We start from the raw sequence: 16,323 nt of genomic DNA, 5'->3' as shown, positions 1-16,323 counted from the left end.
TGGGCCCTTTTTCTGCAAAAGACCTCTTCAAGGAAGTTCTGATTCCATTTTTTTTAAAACAGCATGTAAGTGCTCTGTTGTTTTTCATTCCATCGTATTTTTTAAAAATTTGGAGACATTTTAGTGGAACTTCACAGGAATAAAATCACCAGCATTTCATCCCAAACAGTGAATGTTTTAGGAAGGCATAGAAGGCCAAAAATATGGTGTTTGACTTGTAAAATGTTTTGTCATCTTAATCATAGTGAACATAGTGATCTGATGCCTAATTTTTAGATCTGTAGCCCTGCCTCAGTTTCCAGGTCAGTTTTTTTCTTTAAAAAAAATTGAAAAGGGGGTTGATACCATTAAAAATATGTCCCAAGGGTAAACTGGTATCTGGTAAATTTAAGGAGCAGCTGGACCACCCTGCTACCTATACTGGCTAGCTTTGGAGCTCTATGTAGAAGAACCCCACATCTAATGAATCCTGAGCAAAATAGCAAAATGCCTGTGACTTTGTCAGGAGTTGGCTGGGATGATGGAGTTATCGTCCTGTTTCACACTGAGAAACAGAGCAGAGACAGTGCTTAAGGACCCTGATGGCCAAGGAATTGGTTTTGACTTCCAGCTGAAAGAAAGGACCTCCTTCAGCACAGTACCGTGAGCAGCAGGCTAGGCCAGGGGGTTTCAACCGGGGGTACTTGGGATGGCCTCGGGGGCCCCTACTCGTCTGGCCGCTGAGGGACTTCTGCCTTCCTGAGAAGAGAGATACGGCAAGGGAGGACAAAGCAATCCTGACCAAAATCTGATAAACTGTCTCCGGGGGAGGGGAGCTGACCCAAAAAGTTCGAAAACCCCTGGGCTTGGGCATTGTGTCAGCACTGATGGAGAGGGAAGTGTGCCTGCCTCACGTGTAAAAAAAAACCAAAACAAAACCAAACAAACAAATAAATGAGACCAAATTATATTTCACTTCTCTGTAGCATCATCTTCACATACTTACGAAGTAATTCTCATGAAGTCTCAGTGTTTAAATCTTTGCATACTTAGATCCATTCATCCTTTCATTTAGAAACGAGGCCAACAGTTCAGCATCTTTCCATTGCATGGTCAGACAGGCCCAAGCTGATATAAGTGTGCACTCCCTTCTTTTCATCTCTAGTAAAGTTCCCCCAAGGAAAAAAATAAAAGGGCATGTGCCAAATAACAGAATGTGAAACTTGCCACAATCAGCTATAAAACAGTATCTTTATTAGGAACAAAACCAGCATCGAAAAAAAACCGCAGCCAAACATAAGCATATATGGAAAAAAAATTACAATGCAAAAGCTGCATGAATCCCCTCTGGCCCTTACCCTGTGACAAGAGACATCTTTGCCCAAGTCCTGTACCACTGTGTTAGAGAAAGCAAAGGGAAATGGTCTTCTATATCCACCTGCAGGGACCCAAGGCTGGCTGGCTTCTTGGCCTTCCACCGAACTCCTTCATTCAAATAAGCACCTCCCAGAGCCTGGGCCAGAACAGCAATGCATGGGGAACAGCAACTCCAGGGTTCACACACACGTACACACATTCTCACACTAGTGATGTCAGCAAGGAGTTTCCTGAAGCAAGAGAAGGGAAAGAAGGACCTTGCAGGGATCCTGCACCATAAACTACACACAGAAGCAAAGCCCTCTCTCCTTTTATTTACTGGATTACAGGAAACATCAGTTTAGCTCCAGCCTATAACCTGCTTCCAAACTCTCAGTAACTGAAGCATCTCAGAAACTTTCCTGTAAAATTTGGAGCACCAACAGACTCTGGGGGGAGCACCATCTCAGGGTCGGTGTCACCCTTTTTTCTGTAATTGTCTGCCTACAAGTGCAGAAAACCAGCACTAACCCCAGAACTGCCTGCACTTCCCCGGCACTCCAAATGCCCCTTAGTCCCCCACTGCATGGGAGTGGTAGGGGTTCCCATGAATCCCTAGGTTTCACCATGAAGCACAGGGTATAGCATTGCACACTGGGTGCCACACACTCTGCCTCATGTCCAATGAATGCAATCGTCTCTGAGAAACATTCAGACAAAAGGGCTGTCACTGGTGTAGAGCTATGGTGCTCAACCCAACTGTGGAACAGATCCAGCCCACAGAGCCTTGTCATCTCACACACAGGATCCAGAAATTTGGCAGCAAGAAGCAGTGGTAGCACTAACTGCTGTGAAATTTCTGGACCCATGGGCTGTATAAGGTGGCCCTGCATGCTAGATCAGGCTGGCCTGTTGAGTTTCTCCACGGCTTGATCCAGATGCACAGGGTCAGACTAGTACACAACCAGATCCAGCATACAGGACAGCCAGCACACTGGATCGCTCCTGTGGGCTAATCTGGCACCACTCTTCTGGTGGGCAGGGCCAGAAGGTTGTGAACCACTGGCGTAGAGCTTTCCCTTAAAAATGGACCTAAAAGACCTTTCAATTAAATATGCATTTCTCTCTAGCTCCCAGCCTGGAAGGGAGGGACTGTTTTGCTTCTTTTCTGTTTATCTGATGATTGCAGACAAGAGGTGCTAGCATCCAAAAAACACAACTCTCCTCCGTTTCCGTACAACACTGGGATGAATGTAACTGAGCAGTGATGAAATAGAGGAAACCAGTACCCAAAGTGGTAAAGCTGCAATGTTGATTTCTCCATCATGGTCGCCTTACCAGCAGTATCAGTGCTGCATTGCACCATTTGCTTTTTTCTATCATGCTATTCCAAATGCTGCCCTTACATGCAGTTTTTCCAATGTTCCTCCTTCCTGATCATCAGCACCCATCTTTATTCTTGGTTTGATACCAAGCTCCTCAGCTCTGAAAATGTATCACAGGCCTGACCTGCAACACGGGCTGCTATTCCTCTCCTCAGCTTCCATATAAGTTTGCAAATGACCCTCATTCCCACCTTGTAGTGCCAGCTGCTACCTTAATCACAGGCCCCTATTCTCTCTCTCAAAACACTTGTTGCTCCATTCCTCAGTCTCTTCTAGGCAAAATAAATGTATGCAATATAGAGCAGCTCTAGGGTGAAACCCACTTAAGGAATTATCTAAACTACCACTGTCAGCACAGATAACACAGAGTAAAAAAAGTCCAAATACACACAGCTGGCCAGTTCTGGTCAGCCTGCAATGGCCAGGCTGTTACATTTTAGGTATTTATGCTCTTGGCCTTGCACTGTTAGATGGTGACACCAACCAACTTCTCAGAATCACAGCCACAAGCTGCAACAGAGCCCTTCTGATAGAGGCAAGCAGTCCAGATTGACCTGCTGTCAATCACTCATCTCACTATTCAATCAATACTCATGGCCACCTGTAGGTCAGGCAGCAACGCAATATGTACATGATGATTAATCATTATTTTCCATTATGTACAACAGTCACAGTTGGTACCATATCTTTCAGCTTCACGTAACTAGTGAAGGTTGGAGGGAAATGGGGTTGGAAGTTAGAAGTTTGATTCAGATAGGCACCTGAAACAACGGTGCTTATCTGGGCCTTCTCCTAAGCTCTTTGATGTGTAAAACATGTTGGAAAAATCTCATGAGAACAGGCTCTCTCAGGAGACTTCTGTCATGCACCTGTTTTGGACTCAGATTAAAAAGTTACATCAATCCTCATTTCAGGCTGGGCACCATCCAAGAATCTTAAAAAGGCAAAAATGTGACAACTGTAGTGGGGAAAAACCTGCCAAGATTGTTTCAGAACTTTACAAAAGGCATCACAGCTCATGTGCAATTCTATAAATAGGCAAAGGCTCAGGGAGCTGGGAAAGTCTTATATATGCCTGGACTTGTTTGCCCCATTGCCAATGAGAGCAATGTACTTTAGCCACAAGGATGGTTTAAATGAGGTCATCTCATGGACATGGCCCCTCTAATTCAGGGATTATTTTTCAGACCAATTCTGATGTGGAATGTGACTGAGGAATGCAAAAGACAGGGCACTGAGTGTGTCTGATCAGGGGTCAATAGGACTGGGGAATGAATCTGACTCCATTTCCTGGTTTTCAATGTCTACGGCAACCTCTGCATCCAGTTCAGACTTTGCCTCTGCCTTGGGCTTGCCTTCCATCGTGAGATCTGACTCAAGGCTTTGGCAGGCCCCTCTGCCTTCTGGAAAAGAAGTGAGAAATAATTTTAAATGCTTTATCCTGTCTTAACACAACCTCTGCTGAAATCATCACCCAAGCCATTGGGAACGTACATGGAGAAACATACACAGAACATTTCAATCAGTTTAAGCCTTAAATGAACAGATACACAAGCCCACTAAACTGGTTTAAAGCCATCTGGAATGGTTCAAAAGTGCAACTAGAAAATCAAGTACTCTTTGGAACTGGTTCATTGTTATGTATGAAGGCCGAGTTTCATAACGTAGGCCTGGTTGGTCTTTCAGGAAACCCACACTGCATTGCTCCTTAACCTGTTGTTTGGCCAATAAAAGCTCTCTAACAACCAACTGTGTCCTCACTCCCTACTTGACTGAGGCCTCTCTTCATGGTTCCCCCACGTCTGGGAACACAAAAGCATGATCCAAGTACACCCTCTCTTCACCTCTCCTCTGACGAGTCAGGCAAGAACACTGCACACTTTGGTCAACTGTAGGCTATTAAAATGTATTGAACTCTTGTTTAGGAGAGAAGGGAAAGCGCAGAAGTGAAAATGTCTGCAACCACAGGTCACCCATTCCCTGGCACCCTCAAATCTTAGGTAAAAGCATTCCACCTTCCAACTTACCTGCCGCAAGGTATGCTGGGCTGAGTGATCTTTTTGGTGTCAAGAACCACAGCACTTCAGTGCCTAACAGGTGACTCTTCTCTATGAAATGCTAGGGCACTGTGCATATGGAAACCTCCAACCAACAACAGTTGTGAACTTGTTCCCAATCAGTGACATTTGGCAAAGATTTGGTTGTTATTTGTGTCTCTGTCCTTTTGTCATTTCTGGCCTTGGCTATTGCAACTCCATCTCTCTGCATCTCAGCACAGACAGATGTTAATATTCACTTTCTAACAGGAATGGAAAATCAGAACTACGTTGCCCCCATTCTGCACACAGTTGTACCAACTCCCCTTTCAGCTGAAGATGTTCAAAAGCAGACACCCTCAGGGGAAGGGCAGCAGGGTGGGAAGCCCTGAGCCCACAGCAGACAGCCTGCTTCCTCCCCCTGCCCCACAAGGGGCTCTGGTCCAGCTGTGCCACCCGTGCGGAGGGGGAGCATTGATCTTGCCTGCATTATTTTGGGGCTGCAAAAAATTTCCAGTGTTTAAATGGGGTTATAGTTGAGGAAAAGGTTGGGAAGTGCTGGTCTAATTCAAGAAAGTAGAACTTGCACTTAAATATCCTTGAGTCCGACAGGATTTAAATATGTACTCAGAGCTAATCACATTTGAAGTATTGTCCGGAATAAGGATGCTTTCCAGAAGCAGGATCAATATTAGTGTGAGCCTCTCTTATAAAATATACCAGACGAGCAAAGCAGGGAGTTAGGATTGCAGTAAAACCTTAACACTATTTCTAAAGATATGCGTTAAAATGAACATTAAAGGGAACGTTAAAATGAATGAGTCATACTCGGCTAGCCACAACTCACTCCCAGGTGATGTGTCGTATTTCTACTGCATTTCCTGGGGGTGTTATGGGCATGAGGCCACAATGCACCGGTGTAGCATATCACTGGGTGACTAATACACATCCTTCTGCAGCTTGTTGTATTGACAGGGCAGCACTGCTGCTGATCACACAACAACTTATAGTGCATCAGACTCCAAGATATCTAGCCAGCTCCTTCTACCATCAATAACACAAGTTAATGCTGTCCTCCATTTTCCTAAATAACTGATATATCAGACAAGCATAAAAGAAAACACTGTACTTACCAGGATGTAGAGGGCTATCAGCTTTGGCAGCTGAAGCCTCATTGTTTGGGGGGCACTTTGCTGCTTTGTTGGCAGTGGCTGAGAGTGGCATTCCCTCTTCCTTTTCTTCCTCTGTAAAAAATCATACAAGATACTTGAATGAAGCAAGTCGCCCATGTCCCACCCTCCTGGGAATGGTCCTTGCAAGGCCTGATCAGTGACACTCACCTTTGTCTTCCTCTCACATGGCCCTTGCTCCATTTTCAGAACGTGCAACCTTAAGTTTCTGAATGGAATCAAAAGCCTACCAGCACTTGGAGAGCTGACATGCTCACAACCTACGGTAGCATGGCTGTATCACAAAGAGCACATCACAAAATGCTCCGTCCTGACAGTGGACCCAATGGGCCTCTCTACCTCAGGCCCAGACTGAGGAGTACTGCTTAATTAATTTTCTCCGAGTGAAGCTTTGCCACACTGTCAGCATGAGGAGCTCCTGTTATCAAATTTGAGGAGGATTTTTTTTTTCCTGGAACCCATCAGCAGGTGACGCTTCCCCTTCAATAAGCAGGTTCCTGCAGAGCTCTGCTTCCTTGGGACAAGGGGAGGAATGATAGGACAGGCCCAGCCACAAGCTCTATGCAATGCCTAGGGGAAGCTGCATTAAGTTCAGCATTTCAGGTAGTAGGGCTTTGTTCACCCTCTTCTGGGAGAAAGTCTTCTTTGCCAAGCAGAAGTTAGCAGAGAAATTCCCACTCACCTGAAGGCACGGGGATGAATTTGTAGTTGCTTCTCATGTAGCAGCATGTAATTGCAGAAAAAATAGCGGCCAGGAGAATGGCGGCCCCTCCACTTCCTGCCACAATGTAAAAGAACCACGGGTGCTTCAGTAGGTCTCCTGCATGAAGGAGGCAGCATGTTAGGCAGAGGAACGGTGGGTGAGCAGGTTTGTTCTCCCTGGCTAGAGAAGCCCAGCAACCAGACTGAAGTCAGTGGGGATCACTGAGAAAGCAAGTAGCTTGTGGGGATTAAAGAGAAAGGATGAACTATGTGATGCAGCCTTATTTCACAGACTTTTCTCTTTATTGCCTTTCCCGGTCCCATGAGACCAAGATTGCAGATGGCCAACAGAAGGTCATAGATGGGTTGGCAAATATAAACCAGCACAGCGAGGGGAGAAAGAGAAGGGAGGACTGCCAGCTACACACATTTTGCTGAGAAGCAAATGTACTTTTAAAAAGAGGCCGAGTTGGACCGAAAAGGTAGATGGCATAATAGGCTTAGACAGAAAGTAAGCTTTTCAAGTATTCCTTCTCTATGAATGCAACCTGCTTAGACTTTAGGCATTCAATAGCAAAAGTTCTTTCTTCCAAATATGATATACTTCAGGGGCCACATTGAACCCTGCCATAAATTCTCTGACGCCAAGGAATTGCTTCAGAATAATTTTACCCCATTATTTTCCTCAACATGTAGTCCCTTACACATTATTCTTTCAGTTTGAATTGTCTGCAAGTCTTTCTCTCCATGTACGTAGCTTATCTAGCCAATTACAGTGGCGTGTTATGGTAACTTGTATGGCCAGTTAATAGTCAGTCAGTCTATCTAGACCAGTGATTCTCACCCAGGGTGCTGTAAGATCTTCTTAAGGGTGTCACACAATATTAGAACAAAGGCAAACCCAGAGATTTCAAATAGAAATCCAGTGTCACAAACATCCTGACCTGCTGCAGTCTTTCTACATTCTTTGCAACACAAGAATTGCTCTATTATTTTTCCAGAACTGAAAAATGAATAAAAACTTAAGAGATGTCATTTTCCCAAGACATATGTTGAGTCTAATAAGGGGTGCTTTTAGTCTGTACACCTCACTTAAGATTGCAGTGGCTAAACTTGATATAGAATGCCAAATATTTGAAATTACATTAATAATTACAGTTGGTCAAAATGTGGAAACATATTTACATGAAAATGTTGAAATATCATTTTTTCTGAATGAAAGGTCCATAGATTCATAGATTTCATAGACACTAGGGCTGGAAGGGACCTCAGAAGATCATCGAGTCCAGCCCCCTGCCCCAGGGGAAGAAAGTCAGCAGGGATCATAGGATCCCAGCAAGATAAACATCCAAATGTCTCTTGAAGGCGTTCAAAGTAGGTGCTTGAACCACCTCCGGCAGCAGTCTATTCCAGACCTTGGGGGCTCAGACAGTAAAGAAGTTCTTCCTTATGTCCAGCCTGAAATGGTCATGGAGGAGTTTGTGACCGTTCGACCTTGTCATCCCTTGGGGTGCTCTGGTGCTCTGGTGGTCACCCCGATAAACTTATAGGTGGCCACTAGGTCACCCCTGAGCCTGCGCTTCTCCAGGCTGAAGAGTCCCATAGCCGTCAGCCTCTCATCGTAAGGTCTGTTTTCCTGATCTCTGATCATGTGTGTGGCTTTTCTTTGAACGCTCTCAAGCTTCTCCACGTCCTTTTTGAATTGTGGAGCCCAAAACTAGACGCAATACTCCAGCTGCAGCATCACCAAGGCCGAGTACAATGGGAGAATGACGTCCTGGGATTTGCTTGAGAAGCATCTATGGATGCAAGCCAGCGTTTTGCTCGGTTTACCAGCCGCAGCATCACATTGAAGACTCATGTTCATCTTGTGGTCAATCGTGACCCTCAAGTCCCTTTCATCCGTAGCACTAACCAGCATAGCACTGCCGAGCTCATAAGCATGCTGCAGGTCTGTCCTCCCAAGGTGGAGAACCTTGCGTTTTTCAGTGTTAAACACCATCAGGTTCTCATCCGCCCATTTCCTGAGCCTGTCCAGATCTGCCTGGATCACCCGCCTGTCCTCAGGTGTGGACGCTTTACCCCAGAGTTTGGTGTTGTTGGCGAACTTGGCCAGTCTGCTTCTGACACCAATATCCACATCATTAATGAAGATGTTAAATAGTATAGGCCCAAGGACAGAGCCTTGAGGGACCCCACTGGTCACAGGGCACCACAATGATTGACTTCTGTCAACCACCACCCTCTGGGTCTGACCACAGAGCCAAATCCCCAGCCAGCAGACCATGGTGAGGCCGAGACCGCAGTTAGCCAATTTTGCTAAGAGATGATCCTGGGATACCAGATCAAAAGCTTTTTTTAAAGTCAAGATATATGACATCAATCTCTTCTCCCTTGTCCAGGTGATAGGTCACCTGGTCGTGAAAGGAAATAAGATTGGTTAAGCAAGACCTACCTGCATGATCTCCTTTTTGAAAGAAGGAGAATGTAAAATACATTTTTGAAAATATTTATCAGGAACAAATTTCCTGAAGCTATTTTCAAAAGAGTTTATATATTTAAAATTAAGTTTTCAGCAGGTAATACATTTGATAACCATTGATTATATTTTTCTTCAACAAACATGAATGTTTACTGGTAGTTTCAATAAACATTTGGGGGAATACATCTAAAAAGACATAACTTTTTTGAGAACTACACAAAAGTTCTGAAGATTTTTCCTACAAAAATATATAGCAGCTTTAAACTGCCTGTGAATCTTTTTGTTTGTTTAAAGTTTTTCAGCCTACTAAGAGAACTAATTTATCAATCTGGCTTCAGCTCCCACAGCTTTCCCTTCAGATTCCCTGTAGTGATAGCCTGTCATTGTACCTGAGAAGTTTACATTATTTTTGCCAATTTGTTTTATGTGAACATGCATCCAAGGTGAATTTTCTCTGTCATCAGTTTGTCCAGTCTCTCCATGTATTTATCTACAATAGGTAGCCTGAGGGATTTTATATTCATCTATTCACCAGGATTTTGCACAGCTATCATTAAATTCTTCTGTGGGTTTCTGCATAGGAAACAGGAAACATATTTTATTAAGGGACACAGGTGGCCACACAGCATGAACCCTAAACATAGCCAATCAGATACTTTATTGACTTATCACAGAGCCTGATCAAGAGCCGGTAGATATCAATGGGTGCACTTCCAATAACATCAATGAGTTTTCCATCAGGCCTACAATTAGCAGCTGCTGATCAAGCCATTGGGTGAAACCAGCTCATGCAATATATTCAGAAACTGTGAACAATTCGGCAAACTAATAAAATTACGGTCTGTTCACAGACACAGGCCATAGTGAAAGAAAGCTAAATTCTCTAAAATTACCAGTAGTCGTGGTGAATTTTTTGCACAACATTAACGGTAATAGTTGGTGTGGAGATATGTAGAAGAGCTTGGAAGACTTCTTTGCACAACTGATATATATGAGGAGTATAAAGCCAAGGCAAAATGCAGCAGCTGAGTCCAGCAACACAAGGATTAGGATAGGGGGCACTGTTTCTTTTGCTTACTTGCTGGAGGAATGATTGGTTGAGGGGCAACAAGGTAAAAAGAAACCCACTTTCTTTTTCACTCTGGTATATAGGATCTGTGATCTGGAAGTAAGGGAGTGGGCATCAGTTTGGGGAATCCATTGTAGACATGTCTGTGGGAGTGTGGAGCAGCAGAGGGGAAATGAGGGGCACTCATTTTATAAGACAGGAGGTGCAGGAATAAAAAGCGGTTGGTGAAGTGGTAACAGAGCTCGTGAAGATACAGACAATGACAATTCCTTCAACTCCTACCATAACAGGGGTAAAAAAGAGAGAAACTGTAGCTCCATACTCACCATTGTCACATATCAGTTCTATGGGTGAACTCTTCCTGGTTTTTTTTCCCTTGAGAATCTGACAGACAACTTTTCCATTCTCATGCCGTTCCAAAACTAACCTCTTGCCATCATCCTTAATGCAAGGCTCAGGTTGAGGCTGAACTGTATCCCAGATCCACTTACATTCGTCACTGGCACTGCTATCCCCTTTACAGACTAACTCTGTTGTACCATTAGGATGGCAGTGGATAGAAACAGTTGGGATTTGGGCTGGATCTAGTCACACAACAGGAGAGAGACCAATAAAAACACAACAGAGAGCAGAGTTAATTTCACATAGCAGTGAATGGGAACTAAAGGGCGCGTTTCTGTTGACAGAAAACCGACCACCAAGGCACAGCCACGTAGAAGAAAGAAAGAAATGGCAGGTAAAAAACAGGTTTACTGTTTCCTGCCCTACCCTGTAAACCATTCCTGGGTTATAGTCTGTTGGTAAGAATTTGTTGAGAACATATGATACTAAAATTTGCACTGTGTTGGTTTGGTGGATCAGAATCCTCTTGAAAGTCCTTTGTTCTATAATGTGCCATCCATTTCACAAAAAGTTTGCATTGCTATACTTTTCTGGTAGAAATAAATAATCACAGAAGCAACAATGAATGTATGCACATAAAAAGAATGATTTACTCAGAAAGAATGATTCCCAGGTATGTTTAATTTTCCTGACTGTACCCTTCAGTTTGGCTCATTACAAACGTTTTGGGGTTTTTTTACATTGGGACTGTCAGCTGCAAAGTATGGGTTGGACTGAAAGGTCACCTACCACATGCCCCTTCTCTCATTGCATTCATGCAGATCATACTTAAGTCCTTTATGCAAATATTCATGTAAAAAAGCTCAAAAATCATCTTTGAATACTGTCTAGTATTCATCTAACATTCATTGTGTCAGTCCTGCCAGGAAACTCTTTCCCCAAAATATTCTGGCAAGCAAATGAGTAAGGGGTAAAAACACCTGAAGTAAATTTGCTGAAGCACAGGGAAAAGCAGGTATTTGCCTAGTTCAAATCTAAACCCCTGATCCTTGAGCCAAGGAACTCTATCCTGCCATCAACTGCAGTTATGCCTGTTTGCACTGACACTAGGATTCATTTGTCTTCACTGTAATCAGGTCACTTTGACATTTCTATTATAATCCCATAAACTTCATTTTCTCTTGGCAGAAAAAACTCCCTATGACTTGTGTAACTGAAAGCACAAGAAAATGAGACTCTACAGTGAATGTGGTGCAAGGTGATACAAAAGCACTCTTCAGTTTGCCTATAGCACACATATAAAGTGAGTAATCATTGGGCATGTCTACACATGTTTGAAAGTGTAGTAGCCTATTTTACCATGCACTAAAGCATCACATCAAAAACCATGCTAATACGCTAATGCACAGTAAAAATAGGCTACTGCATGTAAGTGTCACTGAAAAGGTGTACACTTTTACTACTGGGTAGTAGGGCAGCCTAACGTGCATTTATTTAGTACCTCACATTAGAGGATGTTTCTACATGTGCTTCTTGGTGGGGCGGGGAGCATTTTAAGTACAGCAGCTCTGAGAGCTACTCTAATTAAAGTGCCTCAAATGTCGCATGTATCAGCATTCCAGCACTGAAAAATGGTGATGGGGGCACTTTAACTAAAGCTTGTTGGCTGCTGATACATAATGCTGGAGTCTGCTGGAGCATGGTAATTACCACGCTCCAGCAGACTTGATTAATTGATCCCCTCAAGTGGGCTGGGGTTCTCTCATGTGGTTCATGGACTTGTACCAACTGGGGAATCTCTGCTAATCTAAAGCTGGCAGAAGGGTCTTTGCTGCCACTTGCATTGGCTGCTACTACTCCAGAGCTAGGCCACCTGGCAAACAAGAAAAGCAGAAATGGTTAGGGCAGGAAGGAGAGCGACAGTGTGAGGGCTCTGTGTTGCCAACTTCTAACTGGCGTGATAACCCTGAGGGACCTGACATCAAAGCATAAAACCACATGCTGGGGATGAACAGATAAGTCAGGTGGTAGCAACAGGTCCCTTTTTCAGACCCCTTTGCCTTCCCCTTCAGAGAAATGGAGCGATGAGGAATAGAGAACCTGACATGGAAAGACCCACCTCACGGGGCAAGAAGGGAGGTCAGTCTCCATGGCCCACTCCCTCCGTAGCCTCCCACATAAGACTGCCAACAAGGGGGATGTTAGTGACAGCAGTGACAATAGGTTTTTTTGACAACAGCCACCACCAACAGTCATGCTAAGGAAATGGACTCACATCCCCAACTCCCTGGAAACCATGTCCCTGCTGCTGTCTCTGAAATCAAACCACAAGGGCATCTTCTTAAGGACATCTTCTCTACTCTAAGTAGTCTCAGCAGGAAGGGGAGACTGACAAGGCAGATGCAGAGACTCTTCCTATGAAATATGACTCCATGCCACAGAGCCAAAGATGAAAAATCTGTGCCAGCAAATTGAGATGCCCCTGAAGTTACTACAAGCCAAACTGGCCTCTGGGGAAGACAAGGGAGCAGAAACCTCTGGTCAGGCTCAGAGGTTCCAGAACTACTGATCCCAAATGAGGCTCACTTACCAAACACTTCCAGAAAGAACGTTTCATTTCTTTTTCCAAAATCAAATATATACAGCCCCTCATCTTCCTCCATCACATTCACCAGCTCTATTGATCCTTCCCAGATACGCATCTTCCTGCTACATATGTCTGCAGACCAGGTATCATTGTTCTGCAAACAGTAAAACTTGGGCCCAGTTATTTCTGCGAGATCATTCAAGCCTTGACTTCGCAAAGGAAAGGTGACCGAGCTGCCTCTGACACCGGTGACAGGTATGTTAGTCCCACTGTAGCCTGCAATAACAATAAGAAAACAGTCACTAATTCTATTATGTATCCCGCCAAGAAAATGCTTCACCAGAGGCAGCTGAAAGTGCTGGAGCCCTTGGAAATCCAAGTGCTAGGTGCACTTGAAACATAGGAACAGAAGAGGAAGAGAAGAGGTTAAATCTGATGCAAAAACTAGCTCTGCAATCCTGCTAAGATCAAGGTGGGAGACACACCTTAAACCAGCACTTCAGAGACAAAATCTGATCAATGCTTCTTTCTTTACTTCCAAGTTCCTATGACCAACTGCTTCCTCTCCTCATTGTTGGAAGACAGATGCTGTAAGCAGGCAGTCAGATGCTCAAAAAGATAGCTGGCATCTAGTTCAGAAATGCCATGATTTATAGTGCCACTGCTGCCGACAGCCATTTCCTCTCAGCATCTCAAATGCCTTTGCAAACTTGACTCAAGTCTCACAATATCCTACTGCATTAGGTCAAAATCCCTGTATCCCAATTACAAATGAGTAAAGGCCAGGGCACAGTGACTAAATGACTGATCCAAGGTCACACAGAGAGTTAGGAACAGAGCCCCAATGTCCCATATTCCTATCTCCGGCTGTAGCAAGTCTGCTGAGTACAATGGTCGCTAACCTCTCTTGTTTCAACAGCTCTCACCCCTGCCATATATCAAGGCTCTATATAGTTAGTTACAATCAGTTTATGTCTGACTGCCCCTTTTCACGCATTAGTGACTCCAAATCCTGAGATTTCCCAAAACGCTTAAAAGATACCCCAGCAAAACAAAGGCGTCTACTCACCTAAGTGAATCAGTGCCAATTTCATAAAGAAAACTCTACTTACCATCAATAATGGTTATCATCACCAGCATGCAGTGCAGGGTCAATGAAGGTTTGAAATCCATTTTAAAGAGCTCCTTCCATCCCATGCTGAGAAGAGAATCTAACTACACTGTCAAATGAATATATTGCTCAGGAAATGATGTCAGAAGCAAGGGGGGGGAAAGAACATTCGGACCAGATTGAATAATGTATCAAAATAGACCTGCAAGGTCTTGGGTGGCTGAACTCATGCTGTAGCAACACGAGCCACAATTAGCTTGCAAGGGGAGGTAGCTGGGAGCTGGGTGGGTGACCAACTGTCTCAGCCAGTTATCTGGGCTTAAGAAGATGCCAATGCTAAGTCCAATCATGAGGAAAGGAGGAAGATGCCCAACCTCCAAAGCCTTTCCCAGTCTTTATTGGCTCAAAGAGCAGCACAAAAAAGAGTGGGCATCGTCAAAGGAAGTAGTATATACAAATGCAAGCTGTTTTTCAGCACCAAAACGTGCCACTTAAGCCCATGTACAAACCTCAGTGGAGACTAAAGTTTACAAGAAGTTATGCTGTGTTGGAAAGGAGACCCACCAATGGTCAGTTAACACCTTTTATCATTGTAAAATATTCACAAGCAGATCAGTCTCATCTCACCCACCTTGGAGAAGGACAGTATGGGATCTAATTCTCCCTTTTTAGGACGCAGCCAGTTGATGCTTATTCCATGACTTCAGCATGCACCTGGAGTGCCATATTCTTACAGTATTGAATTACTTCATACAAAGTACATACACCTCATTTGCCGAAGTCAGAGTAATTTTAAGAAAGCTTTGCAGAGTAGGACAGAGCATTTGTGTTTCTGTGTGACATTCAAAAATAGCCATTTAAATGTAGTCAAACCAGACCAGTACAAGTCAGCAAGCTGGTCCAAGCTGATTTTGGTCCCCCAGACCTCTTAACAAAGTCAAACACTTCTCGCTATCCAAAATCTGAAAATTTGTTCAAGGCCACAGAAGCCCCATCCTGTCTTTATCATGTGTGCACAGAACAGACTCAAATTGATCTAAGAGGTGACAGAAATAGCCCTTGGTGAGAAGATCAGTGATGTGAGTCTTCAGATAGCTGCAAGGGTGGGGAGAGGGGGAAAAAGGCATTTACAGTAAAATAGTGTGCTTTCATTTCCTGCAGCACAGCTAAAATTAATGGAGGAAAACAGCAGTTTGAGACAACTGCACGCTTGGGGCTAAATACCTTTCTTGGATATGCATTTCAGCCCCATGGTTGTTCTTACTCTTTAAGGCCAGCTCCCTGGCTCCTTACCTGGTTGCATTCTTTTGTGCTATGCTAGAGGCAAGAGAGAGGGAGAGCAGAGGGATGCAGCTCTGTACTGCTTCAGTGAAAAAGGGAATAATGAAAAGACACAAATCTTAGAGAACCACCACCAGTCAAAAAGCTTCATGCACTGGGAAGTGAGGGGAAGAATCATGCAGATTCAGGGCTACAGTCTCCTTTTCATTGCACCATAGCACCTTCAATGAGGCCATTTGCCCAATTACAGTGTAAATGAGAGAAGAACTTGGCACTCTGATTGCAGCTCTACCATTAGAAAAGTGACTCTGAGACTGTGACATTGCGGTGTCCTGTCTTCAGTCTTTCTCAGTGACTCCACAGCAAATGAGCTCATTTTATGTGTTCAAGGGATGGTATTTCTGACTCCTGGTGCCTCATACATCACCCAGTATCCATCTGGGCTCTTTCTGCCTCTTGAATCTTCATAGGCAGTAAGCAAGTGCAGTACAAAATTGCAGTTAGACTCACAGCACCCCTTGGAAAATACCAGCTATTGGCTTTCACTCATTTCCTGACTATGAAAAAATAATAGAGCAATTCTTCTGTTGCAAAGAACTGAGAAAGACAACAACAGGTCAGAACACTTTTGACACTCTGTGAAATCTCCAGCTTTATCTCGTATATCATCTGCAGGTATTTACATATCTAACAGTGCTATTACTGTGTGACACCCTGTAGCACCCTAAAAAGGATCTCACATCATCTAGGTTGAGAATCGATGTATCCGACATTAACTAATGCATCTCTGCAATCACTCAGAC

The 16,323-nt window shown here is 44.0% G+C and overlaps 1 protein-coding gene across 1 annotated transcript; it reads right to left on the bottom strand.

Annotated features, from left to right (window-relative positions):
• Positions 1-1,180: 1,180 nt before the first annotated feature.
• On the bottom strand, positions 1,181-14,456 carry LOC109305671. The gene is made up of 6 exons (XM_019528703.1): positions 14,241-14,456; positions 13,132-13,404; positions 10,526-10,783; positions 6,629-6,766; positions 5,890-6,000; positions 1,181-4,123 (listed from the first exon to the last, which is right to left on the bottom strand). Exons 1-6 carry the CDS (start codon positions 14,323-14,325, stop codon positions 3,969-3,971), a joined length of 1,020 nt encoding a protein of 339 aa, XP_019384248.1. The 5' UTR covers positions 14,326-14,456; the 3' UTR covers positions 1,181-3,968.
• Between the last annotated feature and the right edge of the window lie 1,867 nt (positions 14,457-16,323).

Source organism: Crocodylus porosus, unplaced genomic scaffold (genome assembly GCF_001723895.1).
Source record: "Crocodylus porosus isolate Cpor-Errol unplaced genomic scaffold, CroPor_comp1, whole genome shotgun sequence".
In the NCBI taxonomy this organism is placed as follows: domain Eukaryota; kingdom Metazoa; phylum Chordata; order Crocodylia; family Crocodylidae; genus Crocodylus; species Crocodylus porosus.
The sequence above is the reverse complement of the archived record's forward strand: the minus strand, read 5'-3'. Positions and strand labels throughout refer to the sequence as shown.

Excerpts from the sequence above, each read along its gene's own strand:
- LOC109305671 (XM_019528703.1), bottom strand. The coding sequence starts at position 14,325 with ATGGGATGGAAGGAGCTCTTTAAAATGGATTTCAAACCTTCATTGACC. Across the intron at positions 6,767-10,525 it reads AGAACTGATATGTGACAATG|GAGACCTACTGAAGCACCCG; the intron begins GTGAGTATGGAG and ends TCCTTCATGCAG. Across the intron at positions 4,124-5,889 it reads TGATAGCCCTCTACATCCTG|AAGGCAGAGGGGCCTGCCAA; the intron begins GTAAGTACAGTG and ends CTTCTTTTCCAG.